Source organism: Mus caroli, unplaced genomic scaffold, assembly GCF_978045245.1.
Source record: "Mus caroli unplaced genomic scaffold, Mus_caroli_1 scaffold_7, whole genome shotgun sequence".
Classification (NCBI taxonomy): Eukaryota; Metazoa; Chordata; class Mammalia; order Rodentia; family Muridae; genus Mus; species Mus caroli.
In genome coordinates, this window is record NW_028227262.1 from 112,512,372 (window position 1) to 112,537,978 (window position 25,607).

General features: G+C 41.9%; 1 protein-coding gene and 1 long non-coding RNA gene across 9 annotated transcripts in view; one reads left to right on the forward strand and one right to left on the reverse strand.

Moving 5' to 3' along the window:
• Window positions 1–25,607, forward strand: part of Dgki (diacylglycerol kinase iota) — a 449,800-nt gene that overhangs the window by 129,055 nt on the left and 295,138 nt on the right. For all 7 annotated transcript variants that reach the window (XM_029478766.2, XM_085840737.1, XM_029478767.2 and 4 more), the window contains exon 2: window positions 15,612–15,720. In XM_029478766.2, coding sequence (XP_029334626.2) covers window positions 15,612–15,720 — 109 coding nt within the window. The remainder of the gene's footprint in view (window positions 1–15,611; window positions 15,721–25,607) is intronic.
• LOC147004016 (uncharacterized) overlaps window positions 14,290–25,607 on the reverse strand; it is a 70,210-nt gene continuing 58,892 nt past the window's right edge. The window contains exons 3-4 of one of the 2 annotated variants that reach the window (XR_015047656.1): window positions 16,790–16,847; window positions 14,290–15,976 (exon numbers count right to left, since the gene is read on the reverse strand). This is a non-coding gene — a long non-coding RNA (uncharacterized LOC147004016). The remainder of the gene's footprint in view (window positions 15,977–16,789; window positions 16,848–25,607) is intronic. The other variant, XR_015047657.1, reaches the window with a different exon arrangement.

Below are 25,607 nucleotides of genomic sequence, written 5' to 3' on the forward strand. Positions count from 1 at the left end.
TGCTTGTGAATGTGGTTTCATTATTTTTGACATCAAGGACTCTATAGATTTAAAAGGAAATGCTTCCATGAGGTAAGGTGGGTTCACATTCTCATACTGTCCATAAGAGATAATCCTCCCTTTTTTCAGTTGAAGCAAAGGTAGTTTAAGAACTTGCCCAGAGTCATAGCATTAGCAGTGTTGCTCTGTGTTTCATACAGCCCCTGTTGCAATGCCAGTACCTGTCCTGGCCGTAGTCCTGATACTGGATTCATCTTCAAAACCTTTGCTGTGTTCTCAGAGAGGAAGTAGTGTCTGCAGCAAGCATGGCCCCTTTCCCTGCAGGTCAGCCAGCCCTCTGTGCCTCAGGACTGTGGGAAGGGAGTAGGAGTTTTAAACTGGACACAACATGAAAATGAACAAGATTTCAATGAGTGCAATTATGTACTAGAATTAGAATATTTATCATGGCGGAGGGGGTCATTATGTAGCAGGGAACAGGTGATCCCCATAGCATAATTTGGGAAATAATTGAAAGATAAAACTTAGTTCCAGAGTAAACTGTTTCAATAATTATCTTTGAATGGTCAGCCACTAAAGATTGGTTTCTTGTTTGATAGCAAGTTATACACTTTATCCTTTTTATTTGAGAATTCTATTGAGGTATATACATATTAAGAACAAGTGAATGCATTGCAACAAGATTGTAGCTAACACCTTCAGTACAACTAGAAACATGTTCTTCACCCAGAAAGTGTCTCCTGTGTCTTCCAGTCAGCGCTCCTCTTCCACTGGCAACCAGTACTATGATTTCTTCCACAGTGGACTAGTTCTCCTATTTCAGAACTTTATATATAGAAAGAATCTGTACATAGTTCTTTTCTTTTGTATCCTATGTATTTTACTCAGTATATTGTTTTAGGATCCATCCATCCATGCTGGAAGTAGAGGTAGTTCGTTTTATCTCTGAGTGTATCGCGGTGACTCAGTATGCTGTATTTCCTTTACACATTCTGTTGCTGGGCTTCTGAGCTGCTTGTATTTTTTCCTTAATAATATGAACAAAGTTACCAGGAACATTCATGTACATATTTTAATGTTTTTTATACAAACATCTAGGAGAGTAATTGATTGGATCCAAGTTTATATTTATATTCAACTATATCCGAAATTGCCAAAATATTTTCCAAAATGCTTCACCATTTTTGCATTTCTAAGAGCACCGTGCAAGAGTTCTGGTTGTTAAGTGTTCTTGCCAATTCTTGGTGTTCTCTGCTTTTTTTTTTTTTGGAGGCCTTTAAAATAAATGCCGTTGCCGGTTCGCTTTGTTTCCCAGATGTCTAAGTAAGTGCTGTTTTCTCCGAGCTGATGGGAAGGCTTTATAGGTATTCCTGTTGGAGGGATTTCTGCAGCTGTTATAGATTCCTTATTTTTAATGCCTATAGAACGTTTGTCTACTATTTTATTGAGCGTCAGTGCTTTTGATACAGAATGCATTTTTTTCTGGTATACATTCTTTCTAATGAAAACTCATCTTTTCACTGTGTTAAGGCTCCCTGGCAGCGAAGATTAATTTTCCTCCTGCTGACTTCAAAACTCAATATCTTTGACTTTTTTTTAATAATAGTCTTCCTCAGATATTGCTTATTTCTCTCAAGCCTTTTTTTAAAAAAAGATTTATTTATTATTTATTTGTATATGAGTACACTGTAGCTGTACAGATGGTTGTGAACCACCATGTGGTTGCTGGGATTTGAACTCAGGACCTTCTGAAGAGCAATCAGTGCTCTTACCCGCTGAGCCATCTCACCAGCCCCCTATCTTTGACTTTTTGAGAGACAGATTGTAATGTTTTTCATATGGAGCTCTATAAGTTTGTCATGATTGAATTTCTTAAATGCATAGATTGTGGTTTTTTTTTAAAGAAAAAGAAGTATTAGAAATTTTTGTTGTTATTTATTCAAATACAATTCCTGTCTATTTTTATCTCTGTCTTTTGGGATATCTTTTATAAACATGCCAGTGTGCATTATGATGTTCTATGGGTTTATAACTCATTTTTTATTTTTTTATTTTAATGAGACTGAAAGTTTTTATTTGTCTCACCTTTGAGTGTATTGATTTCTTCAACTATCATCTTTTTAAAAGTTTTTTTATTTATTATATGTCACTACACTGCAGCTGTCTCAGACATACCAGAAGAGAGCATCTGATCTCATTACAGATGGTTGTGAGCCACCATGTGGTTGCTGGGAATTGATCTCAGGACTTCTGGAAGAGCAGTCAGTGTTCTTAACCACTGAGCCATCTCTCCAGCTCCCTCAACTATCATTTCAAATCTACTGTCAGGCACCTACATCAAACTTTTACATTAGTTATGGTACTTTTAAGCACTTTTAAGAATTTCTATTTCCTTCCTTATTTTTTTTTCTCTTTACTGATAGCCTGTATTTATAGGAGAATGTTAAATTCTTCAGACATGGCTTCTTTAAATATCGATATTTGCCCTTTAATACCTGAGTTTTCTGGGGGACAGGTTCTGTCCTGCTTATTTTCTTGTACTTTTTTTTTTTTTATTTAATGTCTCCTGAAATTTTTGTCTAAAATAGTAAGTTTGCCCTTGCAGAAAATTCAGGAGAAGTTCCCTTGTGGGCTGAACAAGCCCCGTAAGAAGGGATTTATTAATAAGTGTAGATTTCCTTTGTCTCCAGAAGGAAGGGCTAAGACTTGACTGTATATTAGCTCTGGTGCATAGCACCAAGGCAAATCTACCTGCTACCCAGTCTCCGGGCCTAACATCCCCTTGCTTCAGCCTCACAGGCTCTTGGTTTCTTTGGCTTTGTTCTATGTTCTGAGAGTCAAGCCCCACTTTGAAATAATTCCTGTAGCAAAGAAAGTGTATTGCAGTTATGTTGACTTGGAGATCAGTGTCTTCCTACCACTGACTCACATTGTCAGTGTGTCTTCTGACACAGTGACTAGACTGAGAGAACTTTAGCACTCCTGTAGTCAGAAGACACACTGTCGATGTGAGTCAGTGGTAGGAAGACACTGATCTCCAAGTCAACATAACTGAATTTAACTACAGACATTGCCATCTATATTTATGGCTTTTATGACTCGTTATTTAGGAACATTATTTAACTACTTTGGATGCCGTGTAAATTTCCCTCCTTTTATGAGTTCTTTCTGAGCATCCAGGTTCCCATATAAGGGATCTAACCTAATTTGTTCTGTGGTGATGGGATGTAGATGGGGTCAGGACTAGTATGCTGGTGTGGAGTGGAGAGGCAGATTCCAAAGACAAACTTCTCCAGTTGGCCCTTGTGCTGGTTAGCTTTATTTGTGAACTTGTTATACCCTAAAATCATCTGGAAAGAGAACCTCCATGGAGAATTGTCTATGTTGGGTTGACCCATCGGCATGTCTGTGGAAATTTTTCTCAATATGGTTAATTGATATGGAAATATACAGCCCACTGTGGGTGGCAACATTCCCTGGTTTGGAAGTCACTGGGCTATAGACAAGTGGAGTCGTGGAGCCAAGAACAAACACATAGGTGATCATGCCTGGACTTGTTTTTAATCTTGACAGAATCTGATTAGATAATTTAAGCTTCTGACACTGTGGCCTCCCTGTATTATAGTCTGTTATCTGGAATGGTATGCTTAATAACCCCAAATCCTGAAGGCTGCTTTTCACCAGGATATTTTACAACAACATGAGACATGAAGGTGAACCAGTAGTCTTACTAGGAGCAGCTTTGTGGACTTAAATCTTTTCGAAAATGTCTCTGAAGTCTCAAGTGGCTTATGTTCTCATGCTAATGTTTTTCTCCTAAATTTGTTCATTGTTGTTGGATATCTGTCTTCAACAGCTGAGCCCCAGGCATAAGGGAACCTCTTGCCAATGAGAAAGTGTTCCCTAGAGGTTGTCCAAGTCCAGACACTGGTTGCTATGGGTGTCTTTACCCCAATTCATGCCAATTCTGAAAGACCGGCTTGTCACCAGTTCCTCTGCTGAGGAGACCTCAGCTGATGTTTGACTGACGTGCAGTTCAGCTTCTCCTTTTTCCAGCCTTGCTCATCCTGACTTCCTGACAGTCATTCTTCTGAGAAGTTGAAATGCTCTGTCTCAGATTAGACTTGACCCAAGAGAAGATTACAAGAATGCCCCAGTCCACTCCTGGTGCCCAAGAAATTATCCTTTGGAGGAAGGAGAACTTATTTCAAGAAATTATTCAGGATGTTTGAGATAGCCATAAAGCCATTCCAGGAATCCCAAGTCATCATTGGAACCCTGAGTAGCAAGAATCAAACTACCACACATTGTGGTGAATGGACACTGCTTGGTGTTTTAAATACCATCTTAATTCTATTTATTCTAATTGGCCTGAATAAAAATAGAGCCTTGTTATTCAGTAATTGACTCTCATGTCAAACTCCTGTAAGTGGTAATTTTGTTGTCTCTGTATATTTGATTATTAGCTGGAAACAGATAGAGGGGCAGATGATCTTGTTCCTATAAATGTAGCAATTGGCTTGTACACAAGTGTGATGCTGTAGTTCTGTGAGTAAAAGAGAAGCTAGCATCACAGAGGGTGTAATCTCTTTTTAAATATTTGTGGTGTGTGTGTGTATGTGTGTGTGTGTGTGTGTGTGTGTGTGTGTGCGCGCGCGCAGGCACACACACACACACACTTGTGTAGGTATGTATTCATGGTGTGTATGTGTGCGTGCACATGTGTGTGTGGAGCCAGAGGTTGATGCTGGGCGTCAGTTTTTCAGATATGGCTTCTTACTTAACCAGGTGCTCACAGATGAAGTTAGGCTACCTAGTCAGTTGGCAGAGGAGTCCTCTCATCTCCTCCTTCGCCGTGCTAGGGTTCCTGGTGTTTTCTGAGGGTGCTGTGGATCCAACCTCAGGTCTTCATGTTTGCATGACAAGCATTTCTCAAACTGTAATCTTTTAAACCTGTACAAAGCCATCTTCTTTCACTGCTAATTCACTCTTTTCAACTATCCTTTTCCTTTCAGAATTTTCAACTTCGTATGTGTCTATTGAATTTTCCTTGAATCTGTTTCTTACTTCACTAATGTGTTATCTAAATCTTTGTCAGATTTTCTGAGGTTTGTATGAGGAAAGTGTCTTTTACCTTGCACTTTTATTAGAAAGTGTCTGTCTTAAAATACCATTGTTTTGTGAGGTAGAAGTCTGGTAAGATGGCCCCTGAAGTTTTATGGGGTGACAGGAAAAAGAGATCTGAAGTTCGACACATCCATTGTGCTCACTGCGAGCGTGGGGTCTAGTTCTGAAGGCTGGGGGCTTGCTAGGCCCCCACAGCCACGTCCACCACCTGAATAGCCCAGACAATAGGAACTTGCTGTTTTTTACCTAAGCTCAACATGCTGAGGCTGTGAGGGACAATTTGTGTTAAGACTCTCCCAGCCATTGGCCATCTGCTGGTCATCTCTCCCTGTCCTGGGTTTGTAACCTCGCCACCTTCCTCTTGACTGCTGTCTTCCTGTAACTTTTTAAGTGTCTGTGATATTTCCACTTTTCATGATGATACCAGTTCCAGAGCATCAGGTGTCCACTCTGAGGAGCTCATTTAAACCCAGCAGCCCTCTCTCTAACGACCCAGTCTTCACGTAAGGCCAGATTCTGAGGTACTGCACACTAGGACTTCTATACAAGGAATTGAGGGAGGGGCACAACTCAGCCCATCGTATCACCATCTGTTTGTTATCCTGGAAGATAACTTGTTCTCTCTTCAAATAATTCTTTAAAGAGGAAAGGCCATTAACTCCTGAGAGGATTTTAGCTAAGAAATCTTCGCTTTACAAGGAAGTTTATTATCACAGCCTCCGTCATGCCAAGGTTGTTTTAAGGATGTGGTTATGACGAGCTCTCCATGGGAGACAGTTCTTGTCTAGCAGTAGAACTTGCATTTAATAGTGAGTCTATTGTTATAAATTAAACATTGCTTTTCTGTTGTGCTCATTTACATAAATCCAGTACAACAGATAAAGCCTGTAGCATTTGACTTGCATGTTTATTTTCAAAATGTTGAATTAGTCTAAGGGGAGAAGGGTGCACGAGTAAGACAGACAGCCTAGGGCAAAAGAGTGATTTTGTAGGCAACTAGAGGATTACTCCCCAACCTGAAGAAATTTCTGTTTGAATAGCCGCCTTTGAACTCCCTGCCATGCGCTGGAAGCCTGTCAGATCTCTATTGATGGACCCTAACTGTCCAGGGGACTTAGAATATTTGAAAGCAATAAAAAGGGCACATGTTTACCCAGAGATTACCATGTGCCTAGCTGTAGCTAGATGCTGTGAGAGCATTGAATGTGTAATAATGCCAGTGACAGTAGCAGATGTTGTATATCCTGTGTGCTATCATTCTTCAACATTAAAACAAACAAACAAACAAACAAACAAAAAACTTCACTGTTCTCTGATTGACCATGATTGTTTTATTGTGTGTATGGATATGGATATGTGTATGCATGTATTAATCAGGGTTCTCTAGAGTCACAGAACTTATGGAATGTTTCTATATATTAAGGGAATTTACTGTGATGACTTACAGTCTGCAGTCTAACTAACCCAACAATGAGCAGCTGTGGATGGGAAGTCCAAGAATCTAATAGTTGCTCAGTCCCATGAGGCTAGGTGTTTCAGCTGTTCTTCTGTATAAGCTAGAATCCTGAAGAGATAGATTCCAACAGATGTGCTGGCAAGTAAGTGCAAGCAGGTGAAGAGAGAGCATTCCTTCTTCTAATGTCCTTGTGTAGGCCTCCAGTAGAAGGTGTAGCCCAGATTAAAGGTGTGTACCACTACACCTGGATTTGGAATTTGCATTATCCCAGGTTGGCCTTGATCTCAGAAATCTGCTTGCTGCAGTCTCCTGGGATTAAAGGCATGTACTACCTTGCCTGGGCCTAAACTTTTAGTGGCCACTATGCCTCAAGATCAAAAGCATGTGTCATCCCATGTCATGATCTGAGTTAGAAGTCTCTGTCTCCTAGTCTCAAGATATGGGTCACAAGTGTGTCCTCCATTTCTGGATTGTAGTTCATTCCAGATGTGGTCAAGCTGACCAGGAATAACCCTCACAATGCACTCCTTGTCAACTTGACACAAATCATATCCCTTATCCAAATGAAACAATTACCAGGTCATTAATATTGCCTAACATGATATAACTATCCCTTGTACAATCACAAACACATTGTAAATTTAGAAGAAGTCAATGTCCCTTAGGAATATCCTTTTAGTATCTCAACTTAAATACCAATTGATATTTTCTTAATTGAGGTTAAAGAAATTGGAAGAAAGCGCAAATATCTATATAAATGTGTTCCTAACAAAATAAAACAGAAGCATGCATATTACTTACAGGCCTTGTTTCTGCAACTGGTCACATGGCCTTAGATGGTATTTATAACTACCTTCCTCTACTACCAATTCTGTATTTCCTCCACCCTCTGCAAGCATCTCAGTCTTAGCTCTTTTCCTGGGGGAGTGACCCGTACCTTCCTTCCTTCTGTGCCCTTTGTCATCCTGCTTGGATTAGGCTCTTATAGTTCCCCATTGACTTTAATCACAGGATATGGTGGTATTAGAGATGCTCTAAAGGATCTCCTGCACTCCAGACATAATCCTTCTTACCTCCATTGTGGAGAGGCAATCCAATTTCTCCATGGTAATCTGATCTATCACCCCTCCTAACACTGTTATTCCTTTCTTAGCCTGTTGGTTTAAGGGCATTAGAAGCCCAAAATGACCAGGGGGAAGTCTGAGCTTTCAGTTCAATGGAATGTTGGTTGTAGCTCCTGGCAGGAGCATTTTCCCCTCTGGAACCAAAATTTCAGGTCAGTAGAACTTAGGGTTTCAGGGACAGCAAGCAAAACCTTTCCTAGTGGGTCACTAGGAGTGATATTAAGTGGAACTATTCCCCTTTCCATCCCTTGATTCCTGGTCCAATGGATCCCGGCTATGGGAGAAACTGTACTATATATCAGATGTTGATTCAAAGCATATACTGCCTTTTGAAGAACTCTGCCCCAGCCCTCCATGCTGCTGCCACCTAATTGGCAATGTAACTGTGTCTTCAAAAGGTCATTCCATCTTTCTATCAGGCCAGCTGCTTCAGAATGGTGGGGAACATTGTAAGACCAGTGGATTCCATGATCTTGGGCCCATTGTCGCACTTCTCTGGCTGTGCAGGTCAGAAGCAATACTGTGAGGAATATCATGAAGGCAGATAAGGCATTTTGTAAGGCCATGGATGGTGATTTTGGCAGAAGCATTACATACAGGAAAGGAAAATGTATAACCAGAATAAGTATCTACACCAGTGAGAATAAAACATTGATTTATCTATGCTTCCCCTTATAATACGAAGATCACACTGCTTCTGGCAATTCCATACTTGGGTTAAAGGTGTGTACTACCTTGCCTAACCCTAAGCTTTTCATGGCCACTTTGCCTCAAGATCTGGTCCAAAAGCATAAATCATCCCATGGCAAGATCTGGGTCAGAAGCCTGGGTCTTCCAGCCACAAGATCACAAGTGTGCCCTCCATTTCTGATTTTTAGTTCTTTCCCGATGTAGTCAAGTTGACAACCAGGAATAACCATCACATGTATGTGTACACATACATATATATGCACTGTATATATGAATACACACACTCACACATAAGAAAATTGAAACTTAACGGTTAAGATGTACCCATTGGTAAGGTGAATTGTCATCTTTTTTTGTTCTCTAAATATTTTTCTACACTTCTTTTCTTTAAAAAAGTTTGTAATGTATTGATCATATCCTTTCCCTTCCCCAACTTTTCTCATAATCCTTCCCACCTCTCTACCCAGCTCCCTGCTGCCCCCCAGAAACAAAAGTCTCAAAAATCAGAAACCAAAAATAAGAACAAACATCCAAAAGACAAAAATTAACAAAACAAAAGTGCAAAAAAAATGGAGTCTATTCTGTGCTGACCAACTTTTCCTGAGCTTGGGGCCTTCCCTGCAGTGCCCCTGGTGTATGCAGTGACAATCTTTTGGGACAAAATCCCTGATTTTTCCCTTTCCGAGAAAGTATCAGTTGCAAATAGCTTGTTGTTGTTGGTGGTGGTGGTGGGGAGTGTCTTTGTGTCTACTTCTTCTTAGTGCTGGAATTTTGTCTGGCTTGATCCTGTGCAGATCTCGTGTGTGCATCAGGCTCTATCTATTCATGTGCATATCATCTTGTTGTGTCTGGAAGGCGTTGTATCCTTGAAGTCATCCACCACTTCTAACTTTTACAGTCTTTCTGCTCTCTCTTCCATATAGATCAGTGAGCCTTGAGGGGAAGGTTGTGATAAAGACATCCCACCTAGGACTGATGGCCCCAGAATTTCAGTCACATTGTCTAGTTGTGGGTCTTTATGGTTGTTCTCATCTACTGTGAGTGACAGCCTTTCTGATAAGAACTGACTGAGGCACTGATCTATTGGTATCGTAGTCTTAGTTGTCTCTTTCCCGTATTCCAAGTTCTGCTCTTAATCTGTATGTTCTAATACCTTCTTTGTTGAAGTTTATATTCTTATTGTGGAGGTAGGTTGTGCAATAGGTAGGTTGTGCAATAGGTTAAGGCAATAGGAGACAAGAATAGAAGGGGCTAATTTTGTAGTCATTTGGTATGAATTTGTGTGCTGTCAGGGTCCCATGAAAGTGTGGAATTGTGTAACAGAAGATGATAACTTCTCTGGTTCACACTCATTTGACCCTCTTCCTGTGCATATGACCTTGGACGGGCAGCTTAACTGTTACTCCATATTAGGGATAATGAAAGTCCCAGCCTCACTGTTGTAAGGGATCCATAAGATATGTAAAATGATTCTAAATGTGGTGAAATATGTTTTGTGAGCTTTTCACAGGCAGTAACTTAGGTCAGTTTGATTCATTCATGAATCTACACATCTAGGGCAGTGCTTAGTATAAAATAGATACTCATAAATGTTTTGTTGGTTGAATGAAATTGTGAATGAATACAGAAAATTCTATATGGACAATATAGAAATATAGAATGAATTGGAAATAGGCTTAGTCGCTTTAGTAGGCACACTAGTCTAAGCCTGCACAGCTCTGTGACTGTGGCGCTCAGCTGGGGACACATTAGAAGTGCTTAGAAGCCTTTTTTCTTTTTTACCACCACCTCTTCCTTCTACTCCTCCTCCTCTTCCTCCTCTTCCCCCCCACCCCCCATCTTCCTACTCCTTCTTGTGCTGAGGACTGAATCCAGGCCTCTACACATGCTAGGTTACATGTTTATTCTGCCATTAAGCTATGTCCAGTCTTCTAGAAGACTTTTAAAGGGACCAGCTCAAACTCCACTGTGGGCAAGAATCCAGCATCCCTGTCTTAATTGTTTTAGAAGGAATCACCACGGAGTACCAAAGTCCATATCTACAGGTATATTGTTTTGATGGTTCAATACAGCAGTGACTTTCTGACTGAACTTAGGAAATTAAGTCCCACCTTTTTCCCCCCCAGTAGTAATTACATCCTTGAAGATGTTGATGTATATTTAAAATAATCAAAAACTCCTTTGAATTCATATGCAAAGTTAGACTTTGGCTCAAGTAATCACACAGATTGTTCCCCTACATAAAATTACGAGTGGAATATTTATATTTATGTGGGGTTTGGGACTGGTTCTCACTGTGTGGACTTTTGGCATTTCGGGCTGTTGTTCATGTTAACTGAGAAGCAGTATAGTCTGCCTCGGATAAAAACAAATAGGTTCTACATGACATGAAGAAAAGTACAACGGCACACACACACACACACACACACACACACACACACACACGTTTCTTTATGTCTGTTTGGGGGTACTGAGTATTGATCTCAGAGCCTCACACATACTAGACAAGTACTCTCCCACTGGTCTGCATTGCCAGTCCCATAGGATGTCTGTTGAGGCACTTGAAGAGTGTGACCAAGGCACAGAGTACCTTTTTATATAGCTGACGCCTTTCTAGAAAGTGGAGATGAATGCATCAGTAGCTCCTCCCAGTCTTTAGATGTCCTGGACAAAACACACTCTCCATTCTCTGACATTTCCCCACTCAATATGCAGGAGTTTTATCCTCATGAATTAGACTCCCAGAAGGTGGTGTGGATGGCTTGACTCTGAGCCATGTCAGTTGAAAGGAGAGTAGATTGAAATTTTGAAATGGATCCCAAGAGGGTACCATGGCTGAATAATCAGTCTTGCATGTCTTCCTGTGCATTTTAAAAAGATTTTCTTTATGAAGAGTATTTATGCTACATATTTCTTTGAGTGAGTACATAATAAAAAAAATATTAGTACCCTTGCCAGAGGTGGTGATGCATGCCCCAGCACTTGGGAGGCAGGGGCAAAAGTTGTGTTAGGCCATCCTGGTCTACTTAGTAAGTTCAGGCAAGTCAACTAGCCAGAGGTACATGGTGAGACCTTGTCTAAAAAATGATCACTGTCCTATGTCCTTTATAAACAGGACAGTGGGATGACAACCCACTGTTATCTTAATATCAAGAAGATGAGGTGTTTTGGTAATTCCAAGGTTAGCTCTTTTTTTCTTGGCTACTTTTAGTCCCCGCTTCCCCTTTCCCCTTCCCGTTCCCGTTCCCCTTCCCGTTCCCTCTCTCCTTCACTCCCTACCCTTTCCCCTCCTTTCTTTTCTTATGAGATGGTTTGGTCCAGGTCTTGAATAACCTTGACTTGACTATCCGCCCACCTCTACTTTCCCAGTGCAAGGATTACAGGCATGTACCAGCAGGCCTGGATTGAAGACTGGATTCTATCTAGTCTACATCTGTCTGTCTGTCTGTCTGTCTATTGGTGTTTAGAAAAGTCTCCCTGTGTACGTAGTCCAAGTTGGCTTTGAATGTACCACTTTCCTGCCTCTGCCTTCACCTTCTGCATGCTGGGATTAAAACCCTGGTGTGTTCCACCATGCCCAGCTACATTTACTACTAAAGAGCTGCTTTGAAGGATTTTGGACCCTCTCAGCAAAGGACATCTCTGAGGTATAAAGCTTGGGACATTATTCAAATCAACCTAACTGGATTTCTCAAGCCCTGATCAAATCAGCAAGCTGTTTTGCTTAGCTTCTTGGTCAAGTTCATTCACTAATTCAGAAGGCATTTATTGAATATGTGCAGAGTCTATCTAGCTCAGGGCTAGATGTAACAAGATTAGTGGATGAATGAAGTCCTGTCCTTTAGGAGTTTATAGTCTTTACTGAATGAAGGGAAGGCAATAATAGAATGCCATTGAAGATGTATGATAGCTCTTGTACTTGAAATGTGTTCTTAGTCTTTCACGTCAGGTAATTGACATTAACGTGGCATTATGCTCTGGGAACTGAATTATGAAGTATTTTCTTTTCATATTTATTTCACAGTTAATATCACAGTTCTTTTCAGACATGCTCTTGTGAGAATACTCGTTCCCCACAAAGTGATGTTGTGAAGTTAATAGAATCGTTGGCATTTCACACTTTCAGTCTGTGCACTTGGGAGGATTCTGAGCAGGAGGAAGGATGTGAAGTTGAACCCCCATTTATTGTTTAATTAGAGCAAATTGTAGCTAAAACTTCTGCCCTCACCCTTTCCATCCACACAGCAAGCTCTGCTAGAGTTTCATGTCATCTTCTTCCACCATGATGGATGTAAATAGAAAAGGAACACTCACTGATTTTAGTTGAGGTCCCGGATATAATTAAATTCCTTTCCTCTTTGAAGGAAAATATCTATTCATGCATGAACTATTACAAAAAATGATGTTCATCTGTTTAGAAGAGTAGAAAGCTGAAATCAAAAGTGCCTCTCATGCCCCAATATTTTCTAATTATAATTTTTCTATTCTGTGTTTTATGTATCAACTTTTCAAAGGTGTACCTTCAGCCACCAACTGGTAGCTGCTTACAATGCCTCTTAACCCATTTCCCTCCTCATTAATGTTTGTATGTGCAGTGTTTATACCGTTTTCTTCTGTTAATATTACGAATTCAGCCTTTAATTTTGCGTCCATAATGGGGAATAAATAAGAAATAAACAAAAGACCTAGTTGCTTCTTTCCACATGCTAAAAAAGTGCATTCTTTGATGGGAGTTCCTGGGAAGTACTATCTGGGTCAAGGTGCAGCAAGGTTCTGTAGTGTACAGATGCCTTGTGTACTAATTCAGTAGCCAGGGCAGCTTGCTGCTGGGTCAGGTGTCGGTTCCTAGTTATGGAGGGTGATGGAACTTAGGCTGTCACAGTTCACACGTGCCCCGGAGCAGAACTCACTTGTTCAGTAGTTTCTACCAAGACCAGACAATGGAATTTTATTTCTTTTCTCTTCTTCCTCCTCCTCTGCCCTGACTCGATCTTCTTTCCCACTTCTATCTTGTTTTCTCTACTTCTTTTTTCTAACCACAACTTTCTGAGATAGTTCGTGAAACTCTAAAAGATTTGTTTTTCTCTCATTCATCTAAAATTTGAGAGTTCAGCCATCCTATGGCTTTGTGCTTGGATTGGATAGTGTGTGTGTGTGTGTGTGTGTGTGTGTGTGTGTGTGTATGTGTGTGTACTTTTCTCCCCCTTCCTTCCTATCTCACTCCCTCCTTCTTCCCTTCTCTCTCTTCCTCTTTCCCTCCCTCCCTCCTCCCCTCCCTCCCTCCCTCCCTCCCTCCCTCCCTCCCTCCCTCCCTCCCTCCCATCTTTCCTTCATTCTCTCCCTTGTCCTCTTGCCACCAATAACATTTTAACCAAAGACTTTCCTATATAGTTACATATTGATTCTGACTAAGTTGCCCAGGCTAGCCTCAAAGTTGTTATGTAGCTCTATGCAGGCTTTGAAATTATAATCCATCTATCTCAGCCTCTTGCTATGGAATTTTTTAAGCACTTAAATTTAGTTTGTGAGGACTCTTGAAGACCTAAAAGTAGAACCTATGGTTTCTGAATCTACAAAACCACGGGGTTTTTGTTTGTCTGTTTTGTTTTTATTTTAATGGGCGAAACTGGTTTAGCATTAATGGGAAGAACTTTGAAGGTAGAGAAGAAAACCCCTATGAACCATGGTAGAGAAAGTCCCTCAATATGGGAGGAAAACCTCTGTGAGAGAAGGATTTCCACAGAAGATTCTGTCTCCTCGTCTCTTCACTCCTCGCCCCCTTGTTTCTTGTATTATATTAGGCTATCTTAGCACCTTCAAATGTCCACTTACCTTTTCTTTTCTAAGCCAGGGTCTTGCTATGTGGCCCAGGATAGCCTTGGACTTTCTGTGTCTTCAGACCCCCCTGCCCCTGTCTCCTGAGCTAATGCCGGGGTTCCATGCCTAGGGTACCACACCTGGTCACTGTTCCTCTCATAGGAATATGGCTAGAGGGTGTGGGATGTACTTTGTCACAAGGAGCCCAAACTGAAGTTGTTAACTACCTATCTTGGAGAACATGAGGAAAGGGAACCATGACTGGACCATCTTCTTTCAAAAATTCCACCCGTCTGATGAGTCTGGGGAATTATGCAGAGCTAATGTGTTGCCTGAAGCCTGCATTGGAAAGGATGCCAGCAAGCCTGTGGTGGTAACTGCCAACTCCTGAAGACCGGTTTCTGGAACTTCCTGGGTAGGATTCCAAGAGACCCTAAAAGAAACAGAGAGGGGGGGGGCTACCTGCTGAGATATCTGACACACTCAGTGTCCAGTGCTGGCACACACTCGTTTATTCCTGAGTGTGGAGAACTACTATTCTTGCCTAACCTCACCTGTCATTCATAGGTGGAGTCTGGATAGGTCAGTGAACATGAAAAGAGTCCCCTGCCCTTTAGGACGCAACACATTCTTCCCTGTCTGCTCCTAACCCTTCATCTTTCTTTCTGCTGTAAGCACCTTTCCCTCTGAGGCTGTGCCTTGAGGGCATTCACAGTATCTGCTGTGTCCTTTGTGGCTTCTCCCTGCTCCTCTGACTGAGGGCGGCTGAGGAAGTGTGGGTCATGTTTCTTGGCAGATGCAAATCAGTCTTTTCACATTGAGGGAGCTCAGCTCAGAGGACAGGGGTGTGATCCTCAGCCAGGAGAAGGAAATTGCTCTCAGAAGAAGGGAGTAAGCAAGCTTCCATTGGTAACCAGACTTCTGTGCTGTGCTGGGCAGTGGAGTTGCACAAGAGGGCGTTGTTTCTATTTCATCTGTGACAACTTGAATTTCTTTCCAAGTATCCTAAGTATCTCATTATTTTTTTTTTCTCTGTAAGTGGTGAGGCTCCACTCTTGCCCTCCACCCTGAAAAGAAGTTGAGCTTCCAGCTTCTAGCCCTGTAGTCCTATTACAAAACAGCCTCCTCAGGCTCTCTGATTTTGGGGGCATTTGTTACTGTCTATTCTAGTAGAGGTGTATCTCACCACAGTTGTAAAGGATATCAGATGCTAGAGACTCCCTCAGGTTGCTCCCTTACAGATTCTATCCAACAGGGGGCTGTGAGCTCTGTACAGGATTCTCATATCCTCGTGTTCATATGTACACATGTATGCATGTCTGTCTGTATGCATTTATTATTTATTTATTTATTTATTTATTTATTTATTTATTTATTTATTTATTTTCTTGCTGCAGGAAAGCCATCTCCCGGACAGGCCTCCAGCATCTGGCACCTGCACATCCTCTTGGTCTCCCTGTGGCTAACGGTCCAGCGAAGGAGCCCAGAGCAACTCTGGACTGGAGCGTAGGTGTCTGGTGTTTTGTGTTTGTTTTGTCTTGTTTTGTCTTCTCCCCCAAGTTCATTTCAGTTCCATGCTGTATTTTGCTCATCTCACCTTCAGGATTCCACAAGTCAGAACAGGTCTACTGAGAGTTGGCAGTGGTCAAGTTAGTGAGATCACTAACTGTGGGCTGGCAGCCATCCACCTTTCTGAAGCCACATGTAGGGCCATGCTGTCTCAACAATGAGCAGAATAGATTCACCCATGTCCTTTTCTGGTCTGGGGGGAGATTTGTGTGGGAAAGAAGGGGAGTGGTTATTTTTTTAACCTATTAAAACATAAAAATACGTATTTGTGGTGTACCATGTGGTGTTTTGACACATGTACACAGGTATAGGCATAGAGTGAAACATATCTACTCAGACATTTATCAGTTATTTATGCTAGAAACCATCTAACTCCCTTTTTCTAGCCTTGTACAAAAGGGTGTACTATATTATCTGGTTAATAGTATAAAGAAACACCCATTGTTTAGGGTCACTCTACTGTGACGTGGTATCTAACTATGACTTACTATCAGCTGAAGAATCTTTCTGTTGCCTATCTTCTGTCTCTCCCAGGCTCAACTAACTCAATTCTCAGAGTAGGATAAACCTTGTAATCATTTACATACAGGTGAGATGGCAGGGTATTCTACTTCCTATGCCTCACTCATTTGACTACGCCCAAATCTCCAACTCCATCTATTGTAAATAGCAGGATTTTTTCCTTCTGTGTCAGATAAGATGACATTTTATTGAACTGAAACATAGCACATAGCATCCTTAGCAAAGGTCTCAGGCCATAAAAAGTAAGCTCTGATTTTCATGTTGGCCTACAAGGGTTTTGATTTGAACTACGACTTGAAAGCATGCCCGATTTCAGTGCCTGTGTATTTATGGGCAAATCTTATTTCCACAGTCTCTCCGCTTGGCAGAATTAAAATCCTCTAGAGGGACTTATTGTCAGGTATACTGTAGACACTTCCCCCATAAGCCAATGACACAGTCTGACAAATAGAAAAAGGGTTGTCCAATAGCAAATGGGACTTACCTTCAGCTTCTGGTGAGGGAGGAAGAGAAATATTCATTTCATTTTTGATGCTCTTAAACTGAAAATTATTAGAACACTAGTTAAATATTGTCACAAATATAATATTATGCCCTGCCACTAAGTTATCTGAATGTCTCTCTGTAGCTCAGTCCGGCTCAGAATCCACACTGTGACCCGAGCAGACCCTGAGCCCCTGAGGACTGCAGACACTTGTCACCAGCTCCAGCTTCCCAACTCTTTATTAGACCTTTATCAAAATCATAACAGACCTTAGGAGTAGACTGTGTGTGTGTGTGTGTGTGTGTGTGTATGTGTGTGTGTATATATATATATATATATATATATATATACAAATGATATATAAATTCCATTCCTATTTTTATTTTTTAATACTTATATGAAAGACATTCATATCCTTCCAGTAACCATCATCTGTTCTAAATCAGATTGTTTGTATTTTCTTCGAACCAGGTAACTCTTACCATTTACCAGTAAATACAAGCGTGTGGGCAAGTTGCGTTTTTGTGTGAGGCAGGCTACATGAGTGTAGAGGCCAGAGGTCTACCTTCTGTGTGAGGTTTTTTTTTTTTTTTTTTGAAACTAAGTTTCTCATTGGCCTGGAACTTGCCAAGTAGGCTGGGCTGGTTAGGTAGCTTGCAAGTCCCAGGTACCCACAAGTTTCTTCCTCCCAGACACTGCGATCTTCCTGTGATGAACACCTAGGGCTCCTTCCACTTCTTGACTGTTGTGAATAGTGTTTCAGTGAACAGGGCAGTACAGGTGTCTCTTCCTGCTATGCAAATCAAAGGATTTACATTTCCTTTGGCTATAGATCTGGGAGTGAGAGTGTCAGATTAGACTGTGGTTCTTTGCTCAATTGTTTTGTTTTTTGAAGAACATTCATCATGTCCTGGCTATGCCTGCTACCATTCCCACCAACCACAAGGAACAGGGTTCCTTTTCTCAACATCGTCTGTAGTGCATGATGATAACTTGTACCTTTGTGATGAGAGCCACTGTCATGGAAGGAGACACAGTTCCATTACCCTAATGATTAGTGTTGTTTATTTTTTAAAATTACATCTGCTGGTCACTTATATGTCTTCTTTCAAGACATGTTGATTTAGATCTACTACCATATTTTAAGGTGGTGGATTTGTTGGCTGTTGAGTTTTCCAAGTTTTAGTACACACACACACATACACACACACACACACACACACACACACACTGCGTATTTACCTGTGTCAGTTATGCATCCTGAAATACTGCCTACTCTGTGGTCTGTCCCTCTGTTGCCTGTCGTCTGTGTTGTATAGAGAAGTATTTGAGTTTTACATACACCTCTTTGCCTATACCCGCCTTGTTTCTTGTTGCCTCTTTAGAAAATTCATCCCATCAAACTATCCTGAATCGTGTCTCCCACATTTTTCTCTAATATTTGTAGTGTCAGGTCTTATGTTTAAGGATTTGGTCTGCCTAAGTTGGTGAGAGATAGTTATCTAACAGTGTTCTCTGCTCTATCTGTTTTTATTACTGTCATTATTGTAAGGGCCATCATTTCCTTAGCTCGTGCGCTCATACCTTTGTTTAGACCCAGCTGGGGGTAGATGTGTTTTTAAAGTGTGTCTGCCATAATAGACTCTCCTATGCATTCTCACATTCTTTTTCTGCCCCTAGAAAATGCTACCATCCTTGTTTTACACCCTGCGTGGGTTTCTTGGGATCCAGGGGTGAAGAAGCCATGGTTATTTCCTTTACAGAACTAACATTCATGGATAGAAAGGAATTAACAGTGGGATCATCACTGGCATAAACAAAAAGACTCTGGTGATGGCTGATGTTGGAAATAGTGAACAAATGCTTTTAGTAAACTTCCTGCCTCAGCCAGTGTTAGGCTAGCAGGCCTCATTTTCTCATTCCTATGGAGAGGTATGCACTATAGTATTCATCCATGTGTATTTTTGGCTAATGGTTGGAGGCTAAACAAATAGGAGCTCAGGCTGAGTGTGTGATGTGATTTTTTGTTTCCCTTCCTCCCCCCCACCCCCGATTGTGGGCACCCTGTGACAGTGATCTTGATCTGCTGAATGTCTGATAGGACAGCAGAAGTTAGGGAACACGCCCCAGGGAGGCTCTGGTTTGGCTCTGGAACACCTATCTCCAGGCTGCTGTGATATCCACAGACAGAAGCCCAGCAGTGAGCAGTACCCTATTGCACATTCAGGAAGAAGGAGATGGCTAGACATACTTCAGTTGACTTTTTCTGTAAGAGTTTAAATGACTCCTGCTTTAAAATGAAGGCCTTTTTCTGCCAAATACACTGGGTATTAACTGGCCATTCTGTTCAGGGGACCAAATGATGAGTTCAGGAATTTCTTGACCACTTCTCTAGGACAACCCTTTCTTTTAGTTTCCCTTGGAGAAGCAGTCTGAGAACACATCTGCTACAGCTAGCTATCGGACTGCTTTACTTTTAAAAGTCTCCCAAATAAACAGAATACCACAAAAAGACGAAATGGGAGGTGGGGGAGTGAGATATACAGAACCCTCTGGTTTGGCTTTCCAGCACCCATAAACACACACACAGACACATACACACACAGACACAGACACACACACACAAACACACACACACAAACACACACAGACAGGCACTCCAGTCACTAGCCTTAGTTGAGGTCCTGGTTTCATAGAATGCTGGGTAGTGGCACTCCTGAGGGTCTTGGCCCCGTAGCACAGTGTAGAGCAGGGCTGTTGGGAGCCCCTTGTTCTTCACAGCCTCCTTGCTTCTTGGGCAGAAATTTTTGCTTCCTACCTCCTGAGTTCAGGGGACTAGGCACCATGTCAACACCCCAGCTCTCTGACACCCTGACTTTACCTGTAGTTGCATCAACTCACCAACTTCAAAACAGATGGGGAAGCTGTTCAGGGTACACATAGAGATGCAGGGCAGGTCCAGGTCAACCTGAATTTGGAAGCTCTGTCCCAAGGGTCCTAGTTTTTGTAGAAAGGCCCCCACTCTGAATCCGGCATCTGTGCCCAAGTCTCCTAGGGAACACAGTTTATTCCCTATAAAACAATGGTCCCAGGCTTTGGGAAGGGGTCTGCTCCCGAGGATCCTGAGCGCCTGCTGAGTGAGCATGGATCGGGTATTGCATAGCCTGGCTGGGAGCACAGCCGGAGAGACAGTCTTCATGCTTTGTGTGCATGACTTTGACTAGCTTTAGGGACTCCATCTTCCCCTTCTCAGTTCCTTCCTTAGTGACACATATTCCGACGCCCCCACCCCCACCTCTGTAGCTTATTCCTCAAAGCCCCGACCACCTCTTTGACTCGGTTTACTCAAGAGGTGTCCTGGGACTCCCGTCGGTCGCATTTTCTTTATAATGTTGTCACTATTTGTTCTTACTGCCTGTACACAGGCTGTCCTCCTGATGGTGCATAAAAGTGTCCTGTCAGCCTTCAGTAAGGTGCCCCAGTCTCCTGAGGACAACAGTGACCACTGGGCCCAACCCAGCATGTAGACGGCTGTTTTCTGTAGCTTCCTTCCCCCCTCTCCCTACCTCCTCCCTCTCATCTGTCTTTGTCTTTTCTCTGTCTGTCTGTCTCTCCCTCTTTCTCTCCCTGTCTCCCTGTCTCCCTGTCTCTCTCTGTCTCTGTCTCTGTCTACACTCCCATCCCCAGACAGGGATCATCTCTTATCCATGTGATGTGATATTTTTCACTTCCTTCACTGTGTGTGTGTGTGTGTGTGTGTGTGTATGTGTGTGTGTGTGTGTGAGAGTGTGTGTGTGTGTGTGTGTGTGTGTTCCTCTGCTCATAGTGAATTAACCTACAAACAGAAACCAGTTAGTGTTTTTTGCTTAACTTATGTGAGACCTTCAGTTAGGGCTCTGGCTACCTGAAGAGCCAGGTACCGTCTTCTGCTTGTTTTCTCTTTAAAGCAGAGAGTGCATGACAGCCCAAGGGCTGCCTGGTTACTGATGCCAGGGCATAAATTGATTGTAATGCCTCTGCTCAATCAGTAAGAAGTGAATGTACCCTTGGAAACTGATGGGAACTCAGATCATCTCTAGTTCCTGAAAAGCTTGCTAAGCATGACTCCAAATATAACCTGTTCCAGTGCCAAGTGACCCCACTCCCCACCCCCACCCCCTGGGTCTTTCCTATTGCAGCACAGTGAGATCATACACATGGACAGGCTTGGTCTTTCTGCTTCTAATAGTGGCCTCCCTTCACCCTCACAGTGACAACCTGTAGAGGCCGTTCCCTCTGACACCGTGAAGATACATGTCAGCCAAACCAGTTTGGGAAGAAATAAGCTAAATTACTAGAATGGGGAGGAAGTAATGTCCAAAATAGAAACCAAAAATATTCTTGTCTCCTGGGCCGGAATCCAAGCTCTCAGTTTCGAGTGAGTTAGCCCATTTAGAAGTGTGTCAGTGCCATAGATAATATGTGTCTTCTTAAATGTCACATGCCTCCCCTGCAGAGGTGACTCAGTTTACAGTTAGAGCTCTCCTCTGTCTTTAAGACTGTAGCCAGTAACACTGGAAGTGGGCCTTTGTTCTGTCTAAACTGTTTTATAATTATGCCTTGCCCCTTAAGCTGTCTGGAGCAAGTCCAAGCCAGTGTGGAAGAGGGGGAGGGGACATGGCTGGGGAATCCACAGGCTCTTCCCTAAAGCTCCTGTCAGTCTTAAGCTCAACATCTTTAGCTCCAATGCCCTTTCATTTCTCCACTGGACCACATCTTTCCACCCAGCATTCCCTGGGAAACAGAATTTCTGCTCAAACGAAACAAACCTGATCCCGCCCTCTGCCCATCCACACCAACCTTCTTTTTCTCTAGCTGATGACGCTAAGCACAGACGTGCTTTCTCCCCAGCAGGTAGAGACAGAACAGTTGGTCCATTGCCTCACGGTTCAGTTCAGAGACAAGATTAGGGAACCAGAGTTGCTCTAAACTAGGTTATGAAATTAGGTCACTTTATCTCTACAACCTTGAATGAAAAGCTAGGAAGCAGCTGGGGCTTGTGCGTGCATGTGCGCCTGTGTGTTTGCGTGTGCCTATGCCAGCATGGGTGTGCGTGCACATGCATATGTCAGTGTTTCTGCATGTCTTCTCATGCCAGGCCTGTGTTGTGTGTGAGCCTAGGAAATCTGTGCTGTGTGATCAGGTTTGGGTGTCATCGGCGCAGCCTGTCCTGCCTCCTGTACTTCTTCACCTTCATCCCTACTTCAAAAATATAGGATTATAAGGGGATCAATCTACTGCGATTGGCTCTTAGCCTCTGTTTTCTGAGATCAGGGTACTTTAAGATATAGCCCCGTATTAATTACCTTTATCATTTCTGCAACAACACTCTTGACAAAAGCAACCTGAGGAAGGCTTTATTCTGACTTGTGGTTTAAGTAGGGGTCCAGTCCATCGTGGCAGGGAAGGCTGGCACTTGTGAGGCAGCTGGTCACACTGTGTCCACACCAGGAAGCAGAGAGAGATGAAGTCTGTGTGCAGCTCATTTTTCCTTATTTCTTCAGCCTAGGACTTCGGGCCATGGAAGGGTGCACTATCATATTGGATAGGTCTTCCTACCACAGGTAACCAATTTAGAAGCCCCCTCATAGACCAGCCCAGGGGGTTGTCTTCCAGTCAATTTGGCAACCAGTATCAACCCACCAAAACCATTTCTAAGAGAAATCTGAGTCCTTAGCTCCACAGGTCTGCAGTCAGTGTCGTGGCCTAGATGTACTGACACTGGGAAAATTATTACTTAACACTCTTTAGTGGAAAAAGTTGTGAGCCATAAATTAAATACAAATTATGTAGGGACTCATGTGAAAACAGTAGGAAAAATGAGGGAAGCCCAGTTCAGTGCCGTGGTTTGTTTCAGCAGATCCTCTCCAATGCCGTCATGCAGTATGGAAGTGAAAGGTGGTGATCACATGATGGCTTTAGCACTTTTTTTTCATGCTCAGTCTTCAAGCTGTAGGTTATGTGCGGATGGCACAGCTCGATCAGTGCGTTCCTGCACATTTCCATACTCAGCAGCCATCTTTCACACAGCCCCTGCGTGCGCCAGCCTGAGCAGTTGAGCACCTGTTACCAGCGCAGGTTTTCAGGCCATCCACATTTATATTGGTTGGTTTTGCATGTATATTTGTAAAGAATATCTTATTTATAACTCCAGTTATTCTAATAAAACATTTTATAATCTCAGATCTTTTGTTTCTCTGGTTTATTTGCTTATGGTATATATACACTACTTTTTTTGGCTTCCATTGTTGAGTCAGGGTCTCTGTAGCTCAGGCAACCTGAAACTCATTAGGTAGCCCAGGCTAGCCTAGACAGTCCTCCTGTCTCAGTATCCTGGGTGTTGGAATTACATATGTCTAATCTGTTTGCCCAGCTTCTACTTTTGTTCTTGCTATGTCTTATTATTCAATCTGCCACACTTATCTATCGTTATCTTTTTATCTGTAACCGTTACAAGATTTCTGAAGAACTGCAGCAAATAGTCATATCTCTATTTGTAAATCTGTCTGTCTATCTATGTATCTATCTGTCTATCATATCTATCTATCTATCTATCTATCTATCTATCTATCTATCTATCTATCTATCTGTCTTTTTCTACCTACCCACATAGGGGGTCTTAAGTAAATACATCTATTGTGTAAATATGCATGAGGGGGAGTCATAGATGAGAGTGTGTGTGTTTAGGGAGATTTGTTTCCATATTCCAAAGACTGGAAACAAATTCCATCTCATAGAAATAAGGTGATTGTTTTTCTGTTTTCTAGAAATACACAGTTTTGAGATACATAGTATTTGAAATGTCATTTCAAGGTAGATTTGAAGAGAGGGAGCAAGAAAGATGTTCCCACTTGGGAAGGATAATCACTAAAACATGGCACCAGAAAGAAGATATGATTCAAGAACAGTAACAAGGGAGAAAAGTGAAATAAGTTAAGGGTACCCTGATTGGCAGGCCTGCTGGAAGGTCTAGGGTTGCAGATTGAATTTGGACTTCATTTCATGTATAACAGAGACTTGTGGAAGCATTCAGAGCCATGGAGGAGCACAATCAGAGGTGGATTTTAAGGGAACTGGGTGTATAACAATGTACAATTCTTCAGACTGGGTGTCAGAGTTCAAAGAAGAAACTGGGACTTGATTAGATTTGCTGTCTGGTGAATGCTAAGAAACTTGGGGACAGACTCAGGCATAAAAGAAAACCTAGACAAATATAAGAACAAAGAGAAGTCTGTATTCCTTGGAGATAAAGTAGGCTTCTGTGAATAGGTGACTCAAATGTGTAGCGTGGTAATATAAAGATTGTTTATTTCTTACCCATGCCACAGATCAGGACTAGTCTAGGTGGATGGATGGGAAGTAGACTCATTTTCATAGTTATTCAAGAGCAGGCATTGACTTATGTTGACATTTCTTTATGTTTGCAAAATCACCCCAAAGGCTGATCACCTCATAAGCCTCGGTGGCAGAAGCAACAGTAGATGCTTGTAGTTAGATTTAATGGTCCCTGCTTGGAACCTTAGCTTCTGATCTTTTGCTTAGAGCTTGGTTTCATGGTCACCCAACTGCAAGGGAGACTAGAAAAATCACTTCTAGCTGTATGTTCAAGAAGAGTAAATGTTTTTGGCGAATGGTCAAATGACCAAGGAGGGGGGATTTGAGTACTTCCAGCATTTATGGAGTGGGAAGAAGGAAAGCCAGAAAGAGATAGCAGCATGATTAAACAAACAAACAAAACCCCAAAACAAAACAACAATAAAAAGGAGAGTTGGAAAGATGGCTCAGAGGGCAAGAGCACTGACCACACTCTTCCAGAGGTCCTGAGTTCAATTCCCAGCAACCACATGGTGGCTCACAAACACCTGTAATGGAATTTGGTGCCCTCTTCTGGTGTGTCTGAAGACAGCTACAGTGTGTTCCTATACATAAATAAATAAACCTTTTCTTAAAAAAAAAAAAAAAAAGGAAAGAAGAGAAAAAAATTCCCATTATCTCCTTATGTACACACTATTGACATATGATGATGGGATAGAGGACAATTTTTTAAATAATTTTACTTATAAATGAACTTACAAAAGGAGGTGAGAGGGTTCTAAATCATGTGGCTATTAAGTAGCCTATGTACTCTACAGCCAACTCCTTTTTGCACAGGTGGAAAAGGAGTCAGAATTGTAGCAAGCAAGTCAACGTCATTGATCCGTCTCGTCCATTCTAATGCTGATAACACCCAGGCATCCTTTATGCAGAGTTGACTCCTCAGGACCACTTTCACTTGTGACATTAGTTGTGATTCAGGACTCTCTAAGACTGTACCTTGGTTGGAGAATTCACTGGCAGACCTGTATAACTCACTGAAAGCTGTTATACTCACACTCCTGGAATGTCACCATGCAAACCAGATAGATATACAAGTAGAAAAGAGGGAGTAGGGGCATGTAGTATAGGCAAAAAGGGCATGCCGCCATTTTCTTGCATGATTCAAGTATGGTGAGTTTCCATGTGTTGTAATTTATGACTTCAAGCTAAAGCATGTAACATAACAGTAATTATTGCTTTCTGCCTCTCATGGTGGGACATGACAAAATATGTGTTTACTCACTTATTCTGTGACTTTTAGTTTGTTTTTTATTTTTTTAAAAAATGTATTGATATTTGCTGATTATCAGGCAGTAAGTCAGTTGCTGTAAATTTAATGTTTTTATGAATCTTACAACCTAGTATGAAAGGAAATGTTAATCAAAAAATTATGCCAATATGTGAATAAGTGCAAGGGAAGGTA